At 56.7% G+C, this 20,060-nt stretch overlaps 8 protein-coding genes and 1 non-coding gene across 9 annotated transcripts; 6 read left to right on the forward strand and 3 right to left on the reverse strand.

Annotated features, from left to right (window-relative positions):
• Positions 1 to 153: 153 nt before the first annotated feature.
• V2A60_002618 (MRX complex nuclease subunit) lies at positions 154 to 2,425 on the forward strand (the record flags this gene model as incomplete). Its single annotated transcript, XM_083253967.1, has 3 exons — positions 154 to 169; positions 228 to 355; positions 410 to 2,425. The coding sequence occupies 3 exons, from the start codon at positions 154 to 156 to the stop codon at positions 2,423 to 2,425; spliced, it is 2,160 nt and encodes a 719-aa protein (XP_083110093.1).
• A 212-nt stretch (positions 2,426 to 2,637) lies between these two features.
• On the reverse strand, positions 2,638 to 2,709 carry V2A60_002619. The gene has a single exon. It is a non-coding gene; the product is annotated as a tRNA-Asp (tRNA).
• A 916-nt stretch (positions 2,710 to 3,625) lies between these two features.
• On the forward strand, positions 3,626 to 5,151 carry V2A60_002620 (carbon-nitrogen hydrolase; the record flags this gene model as incomplete). Its single annotated transcript, XM_083253968.1, has 2 exons — positions 3,626 to 4,174; positions 4,252 to 5,151. The coding sequence occupies 2 exons, from the start codon at positions 3,626 to 3,628 to the stop codon at positions 5,149 to 5,151; spliced, it is 1,449 nt and encodes a 482-aa protein (XP_083110094.1).
• A 682-nt stretch (positions 5,152 to 5,833) lies between these two features.
• V2A60_002621 (WLM domain-containing protein) lies at positions 5,834 to 6,955 on the reverse strand (the record flags this gene model as incomplete). Its single annotated transcript, XM_083253969.1, has 1 exon — positions 5,834 to 6,955. One exon carries the CDS (start codon positions 6,953 to 6,955, stop codon positions 5,834 to 5,836), a length of 1,122 nt encoding a protein of 373 aa, XP_083110095.1.
• Positions 6,956 to 9,045: 2,090 nt separating this feature from the next.
• V2A60_002622 (ER lumen protein retaining receptor-domain-containing protein) lies at positions 9,046 to 9,895 on the forward strand (the record flags this gene model as incomplete). Its single annotated transcript, XM_083253970.1, has 3 exons — positions 9,046 to 9,073; positions 9,142 to 9,200; positions 9,260 to 9,895. 3 exons carry the CDS (start codon positions 9,046 to 9,048, stop codon positions 9,893 to 9,895), a joined length of 723 nt encoding a protein of 240 aa, XP_083110096.1.
• A 604-nt stretch (positions 9,896 to 10,499) lies between these two features.
• On the forward strand, positions 10,500 to 11,225 carry V2A60_002623 (transcription initiation factor TFIID 23-30kDa subunit-domain-containing protein; the record flags this gene model as incomplete). Its single annotated transcript, XM_083253971.1, has 2 exons — positions 10,500 to 10,667; positions 10,818 to 11,225. The coding sequence occupies 2 exons, from the start codon at positions 10,500 to 10,502 to the stop codon at positions 11,223 to 11,225; spliced, it is 576 nt and encodes a 191-aa protein (XP_083110097.1).
• A 419-nt stretch (positions 11,226 to 11,644) lies between these two features.
• On the reverse strand, positions 11,645 to 12,296 carry V2A60_002624 (mitochondrial 37S ribosomal protein uS19m; the record flags this gene model as incomplete). Its single annotated transcript, XM_083253972.1, has 4 exons — positions 11,645 to 11,678; positions 11,902 to 12,084; positions 12,170 to 12,185; positions 12,254 to 12,296. The coding sequence occupies 4 exons, from the start codon at positions 12,294 to 12,296 to the stop codon at positions 11,645 to 11,647; spliced, it is 276 nt and encodes a 91-aa protein (XP_083110098.1).
• Positions 12,297 to 13,514: 1,218 nt separating this feature from the next.
• Positions 13,515 to 14,701, forward strand: V2A60_002625 (J domain-containing protein; the record flags this gene model as incomplete). Its single annotated transcript, XM_083253973.1, has 2 exons — positions 13,515 to 14,052; positions 14,127 to 14,701. The coding sequence occupies 2 exons, from the start codon at positions 13,515 to 13,517 to the stop codon at positions 14,699 to 14,701; spliced, it is 1,113 nt and encodes a 370-aa protein (XP_083110099.1).
• A 1,381-nt stretch (positions 14,702 to 16,082) lies between these two features.
• Positions 16,083 to 19,328, forward strand: V2A60_002626 (uncharacterized protein; the record flags this gene model as incomplete). Its single annotated transcript, XM_083253974.1, has 1 exon — positions 16,083 to 19,328. The coding sequence occupies one exon, from the start codon at positions 16,083 to 16,085 to the stop codon at positions 19,326 to 19,328; it is 3,246 nt and encodes a 1,081-aa protein (XP_083110100.1).
• Positions 19,329 to 20,060: the final 732 nt, after the last annotated feature.

The raw sequence follows: 20,060 nt of genomic DNA on the forward strand, positions 1-20,060 counted from the left end.
TTTGTACGCGTCCGCTCCACCGAATTCACCAGCCCCGTTTGCCATCCAGGCGACTTTGACAATTGGTTGCACTGGCCGTGTAAGCGCCCGAGCAAGACAAGGTCTGGTCCTATTTTGTGGTATAGGCCTTTTTTTTGATATCGCACAGCAAGCATGCCGGGCTCAAATAGTGAGTCGTAGAATAGCTATTCACTCGTGAGCGAAGCAGCGCTAATCATGGCGTTTAGCCGCGGATACGATCCGTATTCTGGTGGCGACGGACAACCACGTCGGATTCGAGGAGCGAGATGCTATTCGCAAAGATGATAGCTGGCGAACCTTTGACGAGATTATGAATCTAGCCCGCACGGAAGACGTACGGCAGCCTTGGCTCTCACCACACTACAGCGCGTTTACTAATGCGTCGTAGGTAGACATGGTTCTTCTGGCAGGAGACTTGTTCCACGATAACAAGCCCTCGCGAAAGTCACTATACCAGGTCATGCGAACACTCCGACAAAACTGCCTCGGCATGAAGCCGTGTCCGCTCGAATTCCTCTCCGACGCCGCAACCGTGTTCGAGGGCGCATTTCCCCACGTCAACTACGAAGACCCGGACATTAACATTTCGATTCCTGTGTTTTCGATTCACGGGAATCACGACGATCCCTCCGGAGACGGTAACCTGTGCTCGCTCGATCTACTGCAAGCCTGCGGGCTACTCAACTACTACGGGCGGGTGGCGGAAGCGGACAACATCGAGGCACGGCCGATCCTGCTGCAAAAAGGCGAGACCAAGCTAGCGCTGTTTGGATTGAGCAACGTCCGCGACGAGCGAATGTTTCGAACATTTCGAGATCACAAGGTCAAGTGGTTCAAGCCTGGTGCCGAAACCGGGGAGTGGTTCAATCTACTAGCTGTACATCAAAATCACCACGCACACACGGCAACTTCGTACTTGCCCGAAAACGTGCTACCAGACTGGATGAATTTGGTCGTATGGGGTCACGAGCACGAATGCCTGATCGACCCGACGCGGAACCCTGAAACTGGTTTCCACGTCATGCAGCCTGGCTCCTCGGTGGCGACTTCGCTAGTACCAGGTGAGGCGGTTCAAAAGCACGTGGCTATTGTCAGTGTCACCGGGAAAGAGTTCAAGATGGAAAAGATTCCGCTGAAAACGGTACGGCCCTTTGTCACGAGAGAAATTATCCTGAATCAGGATAAGCGCTTCAAGGGCTTGGACAAGAAGAAAGATAACCGCCAAGAGGTCACGCGGAGACTCATGGAAGTCGTGGAGGAAATGATTGAAGAAGCAAACACGGAATGGGAAGCCATTCAGACGGATCAGGAGGCTCTGGAAGAGCCACCACTGCCGCTGATTCGTCTCAAGGTTGAATATACGGCTCCCGAGGGCGGTCTTTTCGAATGCGAAAACCCGCAGAGATTTTCCAACAGGTTCGTCGGCAAGGTGGCAAATACCAATGACGTAGTATACTTTTATCGCAAGAAGACGGTTCAACGAAAGACTACAGCCGCCGCCCCCGCGGAAGTTTTGGACAACCTGGAAGACGGCGGTGACATGGTCAAGGTTGACTCGCTGGTTCAGGACTTTCTCTCCGCGCAGTCTCTCAAGGTTCTTCCGCAAGGGCCCTTTGGCGAGGCTGTGAACCAATTCGTCGCCAAGGATGACAAGCATGCAATGGAGCTGTTTGTTTCCGAGCATTTGACGGGTCAGGTGAAGCAGATGCTGGGACTTGAATCGGACGACGAGGATCTGAACAGCGCCATGGAGATTTACAGAACAAGGGTGGAGCAGCAACTCGAGGGCGGCGCCAAGCCGGCGTCCGGGGAGCGGCGTCGCGTGCTACAGCCGAAACCTGCGACGTGGGACAGCGATTTCGACGGCGAGTGGGAGCAAGCGCCCGGCGCATGGACATATGAAGCTGTTGGTGACGCTAGCCTTGTCGCCGGTGGCTCTGCGGCATCTCGGGTGGCCGACTCTCTCCTTGATGAGGAGGACACAGCACCGGCCAAAACAACACGACGCGGAGCGGCAACCAAAAAGGCCCCTACGAAGAAGGCGCCGGCGAAGAAGGCCGCGACGACAAGGGGTCGTGGCCGCAAGGCGCCCGTAGAGGAAGAGGAAGAGGAAGATGTGTTGATGGAGTCGGACGAAGAGCCAGAGCCAGAGCCAGAGCCCGCGTCACCACCGCCAAGGCGAGCCGCGCGCGCGGCGCCGGCAAAGAAGGCAGCAGCTCCCAAGAAGGCGGCGGCTGCGACGAGAACATCGACGAGGACTCGGCAGGGAACGCAGACAACGTTGAACTTTTCGCAGAAATCGGGGACTCAAGCCAAGGGTATCGAAATCAGCGACGACGAAGTGTCTGACGACGATGCATTTGAGCCGGCGCGTTCAGTACCGACGAGATCCAGGAGACGGTGAGCTGGCAGAGGCGTGGTCGGTGTGGTGTACATATAATATAATCATTGAGCACTAGACGAATTTATGACCAAAATGTCGTTGATTGGCTACAAGAATTATTCTAAATAAAAAAACATACACTTGCGTTGCCATGGACAAGAAATACAAAACGATGCGAGAAAAAAGAAAGCAAATAAAAAAAGAAGGATGCACTTCTAGGAAGTGTGGCGGATCTCTCCCGCCGGGAATTGAACCCGGGTCTCAAGCGTGACAAGCTTGCATACTGACCACTATACTACGGAAGATGTTACAGGCGTTGAGCGCCTGTCGTAGTGAGATCATCTGATGAAAGAGGGGGCGTTATTACTTATTATACGGGCTTGTCATCTAGTCAAAGAAATAATTGGTAGCCCACTCGAGCAGAGCAAGTCATCCCAGTCATTGTGAGTCGCCAGAACTCATCATGAGTCGGAGTGGGGACTGTCAAGGCGTTTTCGAGGCATGCGATGATGCACGATATCGATACAACAAAATGACCAACAATGTATGCGGCTACGCTTCGCTGGAGTCCCCAGCTTCGACTCACGATGAGCTGCTGCCGACTCACGATGATGATCTGGTTTCCCCCCTGCCGGGGCGAGTGGGGCCGGGTGTAGAACGGCCGCCGATGCGACGGGGGCAGGGGATTCGTGAAGAAGCCCGCGTATAATTAATGGCTCGCAGGGGTTCAATGGAATACTTGTCGAGGCACGGTGTGTAAACTCAATCTCGACAAAGGGGCTTTGCTCATGTTTCCGCGTAAAAATGTAGAAGCATCATGCTTCAACTGCCGAAGCACCGAGGCCGCGAACGGAAATGCCCCATAAACCTTGAGCAGCACCAGCAGCACCAGCAGCATAACCCCGCGGCTAGCTAATACCAGCCCGCTGCTCCGGACTGCTGCAGCTGCAGACAACAGGTCAAAAAACGACTCGACCCCTCACTATTATATGGGGGACATCGCCGTCTTGCGATTTTGACGTCAACCCGTGTCACTATATCATCTCGTCCCTCTTCCCACAGTGCGTGTGACGAGGTGAGCGATAGCATTTCGTGTACTTTCTCTGTCTCTCTCTCTGGTCTTTGCTCTCTACAAAAGGAGCAAAAGAGGCCACATACACACCTACTCACAGATACGGACACACACATACAAACACATACAAAAAAGGCCCGCACGCGACCATGACCAGCACCACTACCACCACCACCATCCGGCTCGGCACCGCCTCCCCCGGCACGCAGGCGACCCGGGCCGCCACCCTGCGGCAGCTGGCGTCGCTCGCCCGCCGCGCCGCCGCCCAGCGCGTCGACCTGCTGCTGCTGCCCGAGGCCTACGTGGGGGGCTACCCGCGGGGCACGCACTTTGGGTGCGTCATCGGCGACCGCTCCCGCGAGGGCCGCGAAGAGTTTGCCCGCTACTTTGACGAGGCCGTCGACCTCGGCGACGTCACGGGCGACGGTGGCGGCGGCGGCGGCGACCGCTGGGTCAAGCGTCAGCTCGGTGGTGGTGCCGGCACCTCCAACACCACCACCGGCGAGTCCGAGGATCAGACGCGCGCGCAGCAGAGGCGAGGCGACGGGACGCGCGAGGAAATAGAGGCCATCGCGGCCCAAACGGGCGTGTTCCTCGTCGTCGGCGTCATTGAGCGCGCCGGCGGGACGCTCTACTGCTCCGTCGTGTACGTCTGCCCGCGCGAGGGCATGCTGGGCAAACGTCGCAAGGTGATGCCTGTAAGTTTTTTTTCTTTTCTTTCTTTTCTCTTTCTTCTTCTTGTAAAAGAACAAAAGCCAACACCCCCCTTTTCCAGACTGGCACGGAACGCCTCTGCTGGGGTCAGGGCAGCCCGAGCACGCTGCGCGCCGTGTCCACCACGATCCGCGGCGTGCGCGTCAACCTGGCCGCCGCCATCTGCTGGGAAAACTACATGCCGATGCTGCGGCAGGCGCTGTACGCGCAAAACGTCAACCTGTACCTGGCGCCGACGGCGGACAACCGCGACCAGTGGATGGCGCTGATGCGCACCGTCGCCGTCGAGGGCCGCTGCTTCGTCGTCAGCAGCAACATGTGCGTGCGGGAGGAGGGCGCCGGCGCCGGTGCCGGTGCCGGTTCCGCCGCCGGTGCCTCCACCGGGGCGACGAACACGACGACCACGAGCGGCGCCACCCCTCATGTCAACGGCGTGACGGATGCTGCGGCGCCCGTGTCGGCGCCGCCGCCGCGCCGTCGCAACTCCACCATCACGGCCGAGGGCCACGAGATTGCGCTGCCCAGCTCACCGCCCCGTCGCCGTCGCCAGTCCGTCTTTGACAGCGACGGCAACGAGATTGTGCTGAGCTGCGCCGCCGCTGACGACGACGACGACGACAACCACAATGCGCAGCCCGGCCCGCCGCCGCCGGCAGGGTCATTGACGACGACGACGACGACAGCAACCAACGGAGACCAGGCGGCGGCGGCGGCGCAGCCCAAAGCCGCGGGCATGGCACCCGGGTGGCTCTCACGCGGCGGGTCGGCCATTGTCTCGCCCTACGGCGACGTCGTCGCCGGCCCCCAGTGGGAGGACAGCGAGGGCCTCATCTGGCACGACGTGGACATGCGCGACTGCATCCGCGGCCGGCTGGACCTCGACGCCCAGGGGAGCTACTCGCGCAACGACGCCTTCAAGCTCAGCGTCACGGGCCTGGACCTGGATCCCTTGCCGTACTGATGTTCAGAGACGTACCCGGGGGGGGCTTGGTTTCCAGCTTATGAAGGTTTCCTGGGAAGGCGGATCTCTGTATCTATCTTGGCTGTGGGTGTGTGGGCTCTTTTTTGGTGTCTTTTTACTTCTGGCCCGTCGTCCATGTCCGTCCCGTTGGTCGCTATGAAGCAGCAAGAGAAAAACAAGCAGGGGAAAGAAGAAAACAGGTATCGCTCTTGTATGATAGGGCCAGTTTCACAAAGACTGGCAGCTTGAAAATTGTATGAAGTCTCACTTTGCACGTAGGCTTTCCTGAATGCTACTGGAAATGCTACTGCAGCGCCTGGCATACCCTCGGCCGTCATGGAACTCGACTGCCATGTCTACAAGTTTTGCACGTATCATCGCACAATAAATATCTCGGTAGCAAAAGCCCGCCGGCTCTTACCGTTATTCAATTATATAGGCAGTCCTGTGATTGCGCTAGAATTGGTATTGAGTGGAGGAAGAAACACTGTCTGTAATACATATTGTAATACATCCCCTCCAATACCTGAAGACAAAGTTGATGAAAACAGCTGCGTTCGCAACTCCGAAAAAAGAAAACAGCTCAAAAGAAAAACATGTCTATCATATGCCATCGCTCGCTGAATGCTACCGTATCCATACAATTAGCCCCATACCCAATGCAATTCGTTCGGTTCGTTGCTCATTCGGGAGACTCGTCGCTGGGCTGCTGCCGTTGGCACGGTCTCCATCCCTTCTCGGCCGCCTCGACAGCCTTGGCTTCCTCCTGCGTCTCCTTGCGTTGTCTTTCTAGCGCCGCCTGGGCGAGAACCTCGCGCCGGCTCAGGCCAGCAGTGATTCCGCCACCTGTGGTGATGACGCCGCCGCCGCCGTCGCCGCCATGGCCGCCGAGGACGAATTCGCCGCCCGTCCAGCCGCCGGCGTCTTCTTCTGCCTCATCGTAGGCCTCCTGGCCGGAGATGACGTAGCGCGACGTCTCGCCGAGCGTGTGGCCGCCCGTCTTCCAGTCCGCGCCGTCCACCTCGCGCTCAATGGTGTGGCACAGGTCCCAGAATTTGCGGTCGTGGTCGCTGTGGATGTTGTGGGCGAGCTCGTGGCACAAGGTCTTGCGAATCGTCTTGTAGTCGCGGTAGCCGTCGTGCGCGTCGGTGCGCAGCCGCAGCTCAATGACCTCGCCCTTGTTGCGGTTGAGCCCGAGGATCCGAGACGTGCCCTCGTGCGTGGACTGGGTGTTGGACAGGGGTTCCATCTCGGTCAGCAGCGCTACCGTGTACTTGCGCTTCTTCATCGTCGCCTTGATGCCGGGGTCTTCCTTTAGACGCATGAGCAGCGCCATGCTCCTCTCCGGCCGCGGTAGCCCCTGTAGGGGTTTCACCTGCAAAAAGGTGTACTTGGTGTCGTCGGCGGTCACGGCCTGTTTTCTGTGCGGGCGTGCTTTGCCGCGCTGTGCAAGGCGAGCGGCGGCGCGCTGCTTGATCCTCTCGCACATGCTCTGCACGGCCTGGACCTCTGACGAGGCGGAGCCCATGAGCTTGAGCGTCCTGCCCTGGAGCTCGGCGAGGCTCATGTCTGGGTTCTTGAAGGGCGCCTTGAGCAGTGGGCCCTTGGGCACAAGGATCTTCTGGTTTGCCACAGGGATATCGAGTGTGGCTTCGAGCTCCTCAAAGAGCTGGACAATGGTGGCGTCCGGGGGAAACTGCAGATCGCATGTCGTCTGGCGATGGGATATGCTTAGGGTGATCCAGTCGCCTTCGGACCCGGCTTCCGAGCCGTCGGGGCTGTGGGATCGCTCTCCATCAGCCATGGTTGCTGTTGCGCTCCAGAGAAGGCTGTTGGTCGTAAAATAGATGCTGCTTCTGATAGTTTCTTGTCGTGGTGACAAGGATTGGTGAGAGGTGCGTAGTAGACTGGGAGGTGGTCTGATGCGGATTACAAATACAATACGCAGGTTGTAAGTCCGCAAGGATCCGTGGCACTGTGGCGGAGATTCGTTTGCTGATGAGAATCGCAAGGAAAACAAGACACAACGGTACGAAAATGGTCAGTGAGACGGAGAGAAAGCAGGGGATAAATATATGTATGCGTTAGGCTTGGTCAGGGGGCAAACTCGGGGTCTTCTGGGGATGCCAAGTAAAGTATCCGAAGGGTTCGGGTTGCTTCGTAGAAATGCTTGGTAATGACGTTTGGGATGATTAGGCATGCGCCACACGCGGCCCTGGTTACGGTTGTCACTGCCCGCGGGTCTTGTGAGGCGCAGCCACAGAAGTCGCCCGGTTCTCCAGCCAAAGTCCGGGAGCGAGGCAGCGAGCCAGCTTACTAATTGTGGCTAGTGCAAGGCAGGTCATCGTGAGACCCATATTTTCTTTTGTAGGTGTTGGTGCGGGTGCTCCGTAGGTACTCCGTACTGGTACTCGTACTCCGTGGGTACAGGTTATACTTAATAAGTACTTACTGGTAAGCATCCATTGATTAGCATCGAATCATGTTGGTCTTGAGCGCAACTAGACTAGCCTCATCGGATCCATTTGCATCTTCAAGACTTGATATCATTGCGGGCGTGAATTTCAGTATTTCAGTCTCATTGTTCGCCTTTGCTGGTCAGTTTCCAAATCAAATTGACTCTAGGACTTGTCTGGCCTGTTGTTGGCAGCGACATGGACAATTAGGTGCATGGGTGCCAATTCACGGGCTGCAAAGTACCAGTAAGTACTATAAAGATTGGTAAGTGCTGCGCCTAGCCAATGCCAGCCACATGCCAGCCACACGACGCCTCTTATAAATGCTCGAGTGGTGCTGAAATCAGCTACCGTGGTCGTCATGACCTTTTTGACCAGTGCCCAAGGAAGCAAAGAAAGAAAAAATTGAATATCGCAAGAGCACAAAGTAGTATAGCTTGACTTTGAAATACTTTGATCAAGTGGCTTCCCAACTTGGTAGAACGTGTACAGGTAGCTTCGTCAGCTGCCTACAGTACCCTGGATGCTTGGGAATTCAGGGCCTTGAGAACCATGGAGATGTCTTCATGTCTCTTTTTCCTGGCCCGATATTCCCATCGTATCACATCACCTGCGTTTTACTTGCAATCGCTGTTTCATCGACCTGCCACGCGAGCTTGGACACGCTATTAACTACTTAGGTATAATAAGTAACGGCCCCTGCAGTAGTTAGTACGTGGGTGCTCGCGCACAAGACTGCCTTGGTATGAGTCCACGTCGACTCCCCTGACAAAAAGCAGCCGCAGTCCCGCTAGCCGTATATGGACAAGCTCGGCAATCCACTACTTACCAAAAAGATTCCCTCTGTGGGAGCATCTCAAGGCACCTGTAAAAGGCCCCCCTTGCCCACTAGGAGAAGCGCTGAAACCAGCCTACATTGTACCTACCTGTCTACGTAGGTAAGTAGCCTACTAACCTTAGTACTGAGTAGCTCTACGCTCGCGCCCACCATTGAATAACAAAAAAAAAAAAAAAAAAAACGAAAAGGCCACTGTAGCCTTCGTCCCACCGCCCGCCGTCGCCGCCGCCGCCCGTCCGTCCGCCCAGCCAGCCCGCGCCGACAATGACGCTGGTGCCATCGGCAGAAAGACCCCCCCCCCATATAACCCAAGGGCGACCAAATCTACCCAATGAGCGCCATGGCGCGTGTCGTGTCCTTTTTGCCTTCATCTTGTTGCTCAACTCCCTTTCATCCTCGCGCAAATCGAAACACCCCTCTCCCCATCGTCCACAACCTACCGTCAGGTTTTCGATTATTATTCTTTTTTGTCTTCTCTCGTGCAATAAGACATTTTGCTTTCCTCTGAGAAGCTTACGGCTTCAACTTCTCCCCCTTGTTTTTTTTTTTTTTTTTTGCTTTCAACGTGACGAGCGCAAGCTTCCCTCTCCTTCAGGAACCATGACTCTCAACCTCTTCCGCCTTGCTGGTGCGCCGAACCACGTCCATCCCACGACAGCTTCCCCTCCCGGGCCCCCCTGCTAACATGATATCCAGCGGACTTTTCGCACTTGGGCAGCATCTTCATCCTGCTGCACAAGATGGTCCAGTTAAATGTGTGGCATCCCTGCTCCCGGCGTTGCGCGTACCATCAGCTAACCACGTCTCCAAACAGAGCTGCTCCGGCATCTCCTTCAAGTCGCAAGCTCTCTACCTCATGGTCTACGTGACGAGGTACCTCGGTTCGTCTCTTCTCATTGAATTTGAAGCTCAACGACTAGCCATTGACCTGTTTTATCCCCCCTCCCCTCTTCCAGATCTCTTCACCACCAACAGCCTGTACAACTTTGTCTTCAAGATCCTCTTCATCGGCTCCCAGGGCTACATCATCTACCTCATGACCAACGCGTACAAGCCCACAAACGACCCCAATGTCGACACGTTTCGCGTCCAGTACCTCCTCGGCGGCGCCGCCGTCCTCGCCCTCCTCTTCCCCGTGAGCTACACCGTCAAGGAGGTTCTCTGGGCCTTCTCTATCTGGCTCGAGTCCGTCGCCATCCTGCCCCAGCTCTTCATGCTGCAGCGCACCGGCGAGGCCGAGACCATCACCACCCACTACCTCTTCGCCCTCGGCAGCTACCGCGCCCTCTACATCCCCAACTGGATCTACCGCTACTTTGCCGAGCCCAACCACAAGCCTGACTGGATCGCCATCATTGCCGGCCTCGTCCAGACCGTCCTCTACAGCGACTTCTTCTACGTCTACTACACCAAGGTCCTCAAGGGCAAGAAGTTCAAGCTTCCCGTTTAAACGCGCTGTTGTTGTTGCTTCCCAGCTGGTTGGTTTTGGGGTGGGCAAATCATGGCGCGCTAACGCAGTGCTTCAGCCTAGCAATTATTACCCCCAGCTTGTGACGAAACAGCTCAATTCAACACGATGTACTCTAGTTTAAACGGAAAAAATCCCGAAGCATGGCTCTTCATTCACAACACTTGATTTGCACTCTATAGATGGCGTTTGGGGGACTGATTTGCTTGGACAAGGTCACTCTGGACACGCCATGATGTGTTGGAGAGAATGTGGCGACGCAGCACCAGGGGACAGGATGGAACAACAAAAAGTAATTCCAAGTTTACGATTTTAGAAGCACATGCTTGATAATGAATACAAAAAAAATCAAAAAGCTTTTTATGAAGAAAAAGATCATAGCTGGTCCAAATATTAACTATTTACAACGCAAGCGGCGCGCACCCGTTTGCGGTCACGTGAAGACCTTACATCGCAACCGCGAGACTAAACGTTCAACATGGACGCAAAGCCAACATCAGCACGACCATCGTTGTGCGCACCTGTTTCTTGCGCACTTTCATCATAATCAGGCGAAGGGCAGGCTTGATAGTAAACTCATCCCATCATGGCCGGCGACGCCCCCGAGAACCACCAGCAGCCGGCCGCGGCCCCGAACGGCAACCACGCAAATGGCCCTACTACGCAGCTCCCACCGGGCGACTCGAAGCTACCATCGCGCAAGGACACGTCGCTGCGCGAGTTTCTTAACAAGGTGGATGACTGCGCACCTATCGTATGCTCTGTCCTTGTTTTTGTTTTTCTCTTCTCCGTCCGCCGTGACCCCTTCCTTCCCCCCCCCCTCCTCTTCTTCTTCTTCTATTCCAGTTGGCACTTGCTTCTTCTTTGCCGACGTTTCTGACGATGCCAAAAAAAAACCCCACAGATCCCCGACGCCGTCACGCAATACTACATGACAAAGGCCGGCCTCCCGCCGCCGCCGCAGACGGACCAGCGGCTGGCGCGGCTCCTGGCGCTCGCGACGCAAAAGTTCATCGCCGACATCGCGGCCGACGCGTACCAGTACAGCCGCATCCGGGCGAGCAACAACAACGCCAACAACCCGATGGGCTCGCTGGGCGCCGCCGCCGGGTTCCCCATCCCGGGCCAGCAGGCCGGCCAGCCGGGCAACAAGGACCAGGGCAAGGGCGCGCCCCTGGGCATCCAGCGGCCCGGGTACGGCGGCGGCGGCCAGGGCGGCAGCCAGAACAGGACCGTCCTGACCATGGAGGACCTGGGCATGGCCGTGGGCGAGTACGGCGTCAACGTGAAGCGCAGCGAGTTTTACCGGTAGAGTATGATGGCCTGCTGGTCAGGTAAGCGTTTCTGGCGAGAAGCGCTGCTCTTGGATGACTTGTTTTTTGTCTTCTTTTTTTTTCTGGTTTTTTACGGCATCACGCAGTTTAAAAAAAGGACTTGGGGTAATACGGAATTGGCGTTTGGGCGTTTGGATTTGGCTCCTCGAGGAAGAAAGTACCACTCGCACAGAATGAATGCTGCAAAAGGGCAACTACTACTTCTTCTCGTACTGTCCCATCATAGGATAGATAATGTTTTTCTTTTTCGACGGATTGCGCGAATTGGTTGATGTCTCTTGTTTGTCATTATGTATTCGTGTTGATACAGCGTTGTATTTGTACAGCGCGACTTGACTCTGGCAGTCGCAGATTCCTCTCCTCTTATCCCTTGGTTTGATGTCGCCCCGTCTCCTTTTTATTTCTTGCCGTAGATGTTTGGTTTCCGCGTCCTAGAGTCAAAAAGTACCGTTAGCCAACCCTTTGCCCAACTCCCCGTTTTTTTCTTCTTCTTCTTCTTCTTCTTCTTCTTCTTCTTCTTCTTCTTCTTCTTCTTCTTCTTCTTCTTCTTCTTCTTCTTCTTCTTCTTCTTCTTCTTCTTCTTCTTCTTCTTCTTCTTCTTCTTCTTCTTCTTCTTCTCGTTTCCCTCGCATCAGAATTGGGGCGTCAACGTACGGTGAAAACTCGCCCAGCTTGTGTCCGACCATGTCTTCCGTTATCGTCACGGGGTGGTAGTCCTTGCCGTTGTGAATCTCAAACTTGAGCCCGACAAAGTTGGGCAGGATGGTGGCGGAACGGGCCTGCGTGCGCACGGGGGGCACCTTGTCGCCGGCCTTTTTGGGCCACACAATGGGTAGTCTGCAGTCGATCGCGGGTTAGAGAGTTCTGGGTCGTAGTCTTTCTTTTTCTTTCTTCTTTTCCTCTCGTCTTCGAAGGGTCTTACGGTACAAGGTTGGGCCCTGGAAAATAACGGCATGGTTAGTGTGGTCTGCGAATGAGGAGAGAGATGAAGGACAACTATTCTTACCCTTCCATACAGAGCGCTTTAGGAGTAATCTTGTCGGTTGCATCGTGACTGGTTGGGAACTGAACAGTTGATGAGGCCTGCAAGCTTGCTTGGCCAAACTTTGGAATCACTCCATGAACAATTCTGTGTCACGTGACGGCGCGGTTGTTCCGCGTCGCCAGGCCTGACCCAGGTGGATGAGTGTTGTATAGATTAATGTTACTGTGTTTGTAAACATTAGATGGTGGCTGTTGAGAAATTTCAAAGGATGAGAATTGTCTGGTGCACATTGTCGAGGTTCTTGCAATATTTAGCTGGTGTTCTAACTGTGCAAGGCCGCGATCCATTGGGGTAGCCTGTACGACTGAAGCTACATGTTCTCCCTCGACTAGTAAAACGAGAATGAATCCACACAAAAGCGACCCGTAACGATTGGATATAACTTGGTCAAACATGATTTCCACAAGAGCCCAAGAGGCGTAGCAGACTACCATTGTCAACTCCAGCAGTAGACCTACGGTATAGGGTAGTGTTGAAAGGATACCATCACGTGGGGCAACAGGTAACAGCGCCGCGTCAAGTAACGGCAGAATTGGTGTCGAGCAACACGTTTCGTGCCAAAATGTGTACGCATTACTGGCCGGATGATGCGCAAATAAACCAGCAAGCCGCAGTTGTAGTTTTCGTGAAAAATAGCTACTCATTAGACGAATCAATCCATGTAAGCACACCGTACTCCGTGTCCGTTGGCGAAACTACCTACCTGGTTGATAGCGTCTTCACCCACACTCTACTGTACAGGTACTCTCAGTACAACGACGCCGCCCCTGTTGCCACACCGGCACCTGGACCCTTTGTGGCCGCTCCACTGGTGCAGTTCCAGTCTTCCCCCCCCAAAGTCCGCTGGCAAGAAGCCACATCAACCAACAAAACTGCAGCCTTGCTGGCCTCTGATCCATTTGCTTATTTTTTTTCTTTTGGCATAGGCGGCCAATCTCGCATTCGTCGAGGATCACAGCAACTCGTCATCGTGGAAATACATCTCGATGCCGGGCAGCATTGATCGTCTGTTTTAATCGACTTCCCGTTCCATCTCTCTAGGCAGCTCGAACCGAGGATCTACTCAGATAACGCACTCCTTCTATCGCTCTCGACATTGGCCGAAACGACAAATTACGCAAACGACGTTCCATCTCTCTCTCTCTCTCTCGCTCTCTTTCACGCACGCACGCACCCTCTCGTACACACACACACACACACACACACACGGCTCTTGCGTGACATGCCAGACGCAAAAGCCTCGGGGGCCGACACGGCCGGTCCCGGCGGCGCCCGCGCGCGCGACCACAACCAGGGCAACCAGGGCCGGTCCTACACGGTCGAGCAAAAGGCGGCCGTGCTGCGGATCCGGCGCTGCGACGCGACGGCCTTTTACGAGATCCTGGGCCTCGAGTCGGTGCGCCGGACCTGCACCGAGGCCGAGATCAAAAAGGCCTACCGCAAGCAGTCGCTGCTGACGCACCCGGACAAGAACGGCCACGAGCACGCCGACGAGGCTTTCAAGATGGTCAGCCGCGCGTTCGGCGTCCTCGGCGACAAGGACAAGAGGGACAAGTACGACCGCTTCGGCACCGACCCGGACAGCCGCTTCGCCAGCGCCCAAGCCCAGAACCCCTTCTCCGGCTTTGCCTCGCGGCAACCGTCGGGCGGTGCGCGCCCGGGCGGTCCCATGGGCGGCGGCGGCGGCGGCTGGGACGAGGACATAAGTCCCGAGGAAATGTTTGCGCGGTTCTTTGGCGGCGGCTTTGGCGGCGGCGGAGGTATGGCTACCAGCAATTTTTCTTTCCCTACTACGCTTTGCGGCAAATCCCTTGGCTAACCATGCGACACCCAGTCTTTGATACAGGCCCTCAGTTCGTCTTCAACTTTGGCGGCGGTCCCGGCATCCGCGTTCACCAGTTTGGCGGCGCCCGACCCCGGGGACGCCCGCGCGACACGCAAAATCGACCAGACGACGGGGCGCAGGGCGGCGGGGGCGGCGGCGGGCTGCAGAACCTCATCGGGATCCTGCCGATCCTGCTCTTCTTTATCTTCCCGCTGCTGACGTCGCTGTTTGGGGGCGACGGCGGGCCGGCGACGCCCAACATGGCGTTTGACAGCCCGAGCGCGCCGTACACGCACGAGCGGGTGACGCCGGTGCACGGCATCAAGTACTTTGTGCGGGAGCGGGACGTCCGGCAGTACACAAAGGGCCAGCTGGGGGACCTGGACCGCGTGGCGGAGCAGAACGCGCTGCACCAGATCCGCAGCGGGTGCGAGCGCGAGCAGGCGACGCAGCGGCGGATGCGCGAGGACGCGACCGGGTGGTTCTACCAGGACGAGGTCAAGATGGCGCTGGCCAACGCGCTCGAGATGCCGCACTGCAAGCGGTGGACGGCGCTGGTGGAGAAGAGCAAGAAGGGGAAATGAAGAGAAGACGTTGACGGGAAAGAAGAAGGAGAGGAGAAGGAGAAGAAGAAGAAGAAGAAGAAGAGAAAGGAAAGAAGCTTGGCTCGTATGGTGTTTGTTGATGATGACGAGTCTATTTCGCAAGTGTATTAGGATCGGATGGGGTTTATTTTTCTTCCATGGCGTTTATTCTACGGCGTTTGCTTTTTTTCTTTCTGTCCATCTTTCTTTATTCGGCCCGTCTGTCTGCAAAGATGAAAGAATTCAACGTGTTCTTGTGTGTTCTGCATAGCATTTGGTGTCGAGCCCGGGGGGCCGAGCTTGGAGGAGGGGGCTGCATATATAGTTGATTGTCTTTTGTTAAGCATATAATACATGATGATGGATACAGGGAAGCATTCCATTGAGGGTGTGCATTCTTTTTTATTAAAAATAAAACAAAACAATACCTAGTACCGAAATGTAGGAGGGACATTGGCCATTTATGGTGGCCGAGGCCGAATACACGTTGGTAGCCCTCCATTCGGCTCAGCCTTGTCGGGCCAAGCAAAAAGGTTACATACACGTCGGACTCGGCCGCTTGATTGGTGTCGAGGGTTCCCAGGACAGCCTTACCCGTGACAAAAAAAAAAAAACCGTTGAGGGAACCAGTGTTGCAAAAAAGGCAGCTCAGTCGCATCTGGTCGGGTACGTAGGGTCTTACGTATGATGGTTTTAGCGGCCACCATGAGATGTGCTCACTGCTTACTTGTGTATGTGTGTGTGTGTGTGTGTGTTGAGGTGCCAGCCGCGTGCCGCTGCCTCGTTGCAAATTCTTGTGATTGTATAGACTTGGATTACTTTTTTTACTCTTTTCTTTTTCACATAGGACCCTTCTTTCCAGAGAAATAAAAATAACATGATGGAAATAACTCGCTGCATCATGAATGGATTGTATAACGAGGCCCACTGTCCAGGCAGGCACGGAACCCGCAGAACCCGCCGCGGCAGCCTTGCTGCTAATAGGTAGTAAGCTTTCATGCGTTTGCCGCCCCGACTCTTTCTTTGTAGATCCCGAGAGCTGTGTAATCCTACCTACGTAATGTCGCAAAGTCCCAGAGACCTATAGACCAATCCAGCCCCTGCGCATCTGCCTCCTTGCTCGAAATTTCGCATCCGCATCTATCGTGCCTTTCTGTTATGGCCATTACCACATCGACCTCGCACCGGCTCTCAGCACAGTCTCACCCAGCCGCCGCCTCCAGGGCCCGCATCGTCGTCATCGCAGGCGCAGGGTTGCACCCCTCGCCGCTCTCCCAGAGGCTTCCGGCCGACAGGCTTGTTGGAGACGACGCTCTCCACGAGATTTGATACGCCACGGTTTTTTCCCGTCCAAAGCAGCACGACTGGCGCCCGGCCCGAAATGGTGTCGTTCCAGACCTCGGGCGACAGTCCGGTGGGAGCTCCCGCCAGCCAACCACCAACGGACCATCCCCCGCCGCGATCCGCCTCGACACAACCGCCCGCAGACGATGCCTCGAACCCGTGGGCGGGCACCGTATCGAGCCAACATGGTCAACACCACACCAACGGAGACGCACCAAATGACAGTGCTATCCCGGATGCTCTCCAGCCGGGCCTTGGCAGCGCCCGCAGGCCTCCCATCCCGCAGATACAACACCACGACACCGGCGCCACCACAAGCAGCGTAGCCGCCAACACAGTGCAAAGTGGCAGCAAGCAACCGGACGAACCTATTGAACGGGTGCCGAGCATTCTGCGCCCGGGCGGCGGCAAGTCGCCCAATTCGAATCCCTTTCGCAACAAACAAGGCAATGGCGCTGCCTCGGCAGCCCAGGCCCCGACCGAGGCCTTGTCCCAGATGCACCTCGAGTCCGCCACCAACAACCCGTGGAGCTCCGCGCTGTACATGCAGCACACCGGCACGTCCGTCTCCGAAGATTCGCGAGCAGCCCGCCAGACGCCCCCGCCCGTGATGCCGCCCGAGTTCCAGCAGGATCCGTGGAGCAGACAAGACGCCGTCGAGTTGGACGCCACGTCGTACACCCACCCACAGAAACCCCTGAGCGTGCCCACGCCCGAGGAACAGTCGGTCTGGGGCAGCGAGTCACTGAATATGTCCAAGAGCCAGCTCGACTCGCAGAGCACCCTCGCCATGAAGCCCGCGGACCAGTTTTCGCAAATCTCTGATGAGCAGCAGCACGCCTGGGATGATCTGGGCCGCACGCCGCAGATGAAGAGGAGAGAGACGAACAAGACGGCCGGTGAAGACTCGGACCAGGACGACTGGAACATGATTGACTCGGAATCGTCCTCGGTTGCTGGTGACCCAGGCGGCGCCGCTCCTGGTGGTACGCGCAAGGCCGAGACTGAGGCTACGACGGCCTCGATACCTGGCGTGGGGGCATTGCCGGTCCCAGTTGCCGACACACCCATCGCTACAACAACGAAAACACCAGACACTGCACCGGGGCCGGGCTCCTCGACTCCCTTTGTTGACGCCCCAGCAACTCCATGGGACAAGCCCAGCTCTGAAAACGAACAATACAAAAACGACGCTTTCCAGACGGCCGGGGTGGAAAGAAACAACCAAGCTCCAGAGAGGCCACCGTTTCTCACCTCGCACGAACCAAAGGACGAGCCCAGGGCTGACGGGCCCCTTATCGAACCCATTGGCTACGAACCACCGGCGCAGCCCTCTCAGGCGCAACACCCGCCGCGAACAGGAGGTTTGTTGCCGGAGCAGGTAGAGGCGGGGCCGGCACTACCACCGCGACAGGCCGAGCAAGCGCAGAGATGGTCCACGACCCGCCAACCCGTCGATGGCAAGGCTGAGACGTATCAGATCAAGAATATCCGCTGGAACGACCCCGCCGCGGACAAGAACCCTCGAGTGTCCCCCATTCTGGTCCAGAACGAGAACGGGCCCTGTCCTCTCGTCGCGCTGGTCAATGCCCTGAGCCTGACCACGCCGGCAGACACGCCCGAAACGACTCTGGTGCAAGTTTTGCGGTTGCGAGAGCGCATCAGCTTGAACCTGGTGCTAGACGCCGTGTTTGACGAGCTCATGTCGCCGCGCCGGACGTCGTCGGAAGATGCGCTCCCTGACATGAGCGAGCTGTATGAATTCTTGCAGAGCTTGCACACGGGCATGAACGTCAACCCGCGATTCATCCCGACGGAGCAGATGGTCAAGGCCTACAAGAGAAGCTCGCTGACCCATCTGCACCCCACGGAGCGAGACGGGCTGATGCCGGGCACGTTTGAGAACAGCCTGGAGATGAAGCTCTATGCGACATTCTCGATCCCGCTGATCCACGGCTGGCTCCCTGCCAGGTCGGATCCTGCGTACGACGCCTTTGAACGCCAGGCGGCATCATACGAAGATGCGCAGAATCTGCTGTTCCGCGAGGAGGAGCTCGAGGCCAAGCTGTCAGACCCTAACGGTGGCTTGTCCGGGCCGGAGCAACAATTGTATCAAGACGTCATGACCATCAAGATGTTTATGAGCGAGTCGGCAACGCAGCTTACCCCCTGGGGCATCGAAGTCATTAGCAGGGCGATGCGACCCGGAACGTTTGCCATCCTCTTCCGCAACGATCATTTCAGCACGCTGTACTGCCACCCGTCAACGATGCAGCTCCTGACGCTGGTGACGGACGCGGGATACAGCAGCCACGAGGAGGTGGTCTGGGAGAGCCTCGAGGACGTTAACGGCGACATGTCGGCGCTGTTTGCGGGCGACTTTCGGCCTGCAGGCTCGCCGAACCCTGGCGAGACGAGCTCAGGACCGAGCTACGCAAACGACGACGCCGGCGGCGGCGAGTGGAGTAGAGTGCAGAGCCGGCGAGGCAAGGAACGGCTGGAAGAAGCAGAGGTGGACATGGGGATGCTGTCCGGAGCGGACCATGAGCAGGAAGACGGCGACCTGGCGCTCGCGCTGCAGCTGCAGGAGGAAGAGGAGCAGAAGCAGCGCGAGGAGCAAGAGCGTCGGCGCCAGGAGAGCCGGCTCTCGGAGCAATTTATCGAGCAGCAGGGCCGTCAGCCACCGCGGCCCGTGGCGCGCGACTCGCGTCGTCGGACCAGCGGTGGCGGCCCGGCACTGCCGAGCCGCACCTCGAGCAACGTCAACGTGACCGTGTCCAGTCCCAGCGGCGGCCGACGAAACAGTGACGTGCCGCCGCCGCAACCCCCGCGACCGCAATCTCAGAACGTCCGCCCACTGGTTCCGCCGCCGACGACCACAGCGACGACGACGACGACGACGACTACGGGCTTGCGACCCGCCGGCCGGCCGCCCGTCCACAGACCACCAGCCACGGAGTCGGGCGAGGAAGCTCCGCCGTCGTATGAGGCGGCGCAGCACGACCGACGCTACGTGCCGGGGCAAGGAGCAGGAACAGGAGAAGGAGGAGGTCAGGGACAAGGGCCAGGCGGTGGACATGGCCCGTTGCCGGGAGGAAGCCACACCAACAGCAGCAGCGGCGGCGGCGGCTTTGGCGGCGGCATGATGTCGGGAGGAGGGCCGCGACCAGGCGGCGGCTACGGACCCGGCAGCGCAGGATACCGCCCCCAAAGACCGTCGGCAGGAGGCCGACCGAGTCAAGGGCCGGGGCGGGACAGAGATCGTGACTGTGTGGTCATGTAGAGAAGCCGGGAGGGTGGTGTGTCTTTTGCGTGTAGTGGGAACTTGGTAAATCAGGGCAACATTGGTGTTTCTTGGAGTTTTCTTTTTCTTTTTCCCTTTTTTATTCTCTTTTTCATTTCATTTTCCATGTGTACGATGCAGCGTTCTCTTCCTTTCTTCCTTTTTTTCTTTTTTTGTTCTCCATCCAAGCTAGCCAGCTTCACATTCGAGTATCCTCGACAGCGTACGGTCTCATGTTGACTAGTCAATCAACGAATAGATTTTACATTTTATTTTTTGAACTATGGCCATCTGCTTACCCTCGACCTCTACACTTTTGTGAAATCGACTCGAGTGCCCTCTCCCCCCGCCCCTTTTCTCTCTCTCTCTCTCTTTTAATTTCAAAACCTGTTTACCGTTCCGAGTAGCTCTCTGTCACCCACCCTTCTCAACAGATGGTTCTCGCAGCCGATTTGCTACTTATTTTCATTCCTTCTACCGCAAAACCTGGCCGAACATGACGCACCAGTCGGTCGGCGACTACAATGAGGACAAGATTCCGGCATGATAAATGCTGATTCCACGAGTAGAACAACCGCCGGTTTGTTGGCATATGTGCCTTGGCAAGAGACGGCAGGGGAGACAGCGCTTCTGTAGTCAAAAATTGGCCGCGACGTATCCTTTGACCGGTATGACACACGTAGCGCGGTAATCGACGAGACTGGTCTCCCCTGCAATTTATTAACGGAAAAT

This window comes from Cordyceps javanica, chromosome 2 (genome assembly GCF_051103115.1).
Source record: "Cordyceps javanica chromosome 2, complete sequence".
Classification (NCBI taxonomy): domain Eukaryota; kingdom Fungi; phylum Ascomycota; class Sordariomycetes; order Hypocreales; family Cordycipitaceae; genus Cordyceps; species Cordyceps javanica.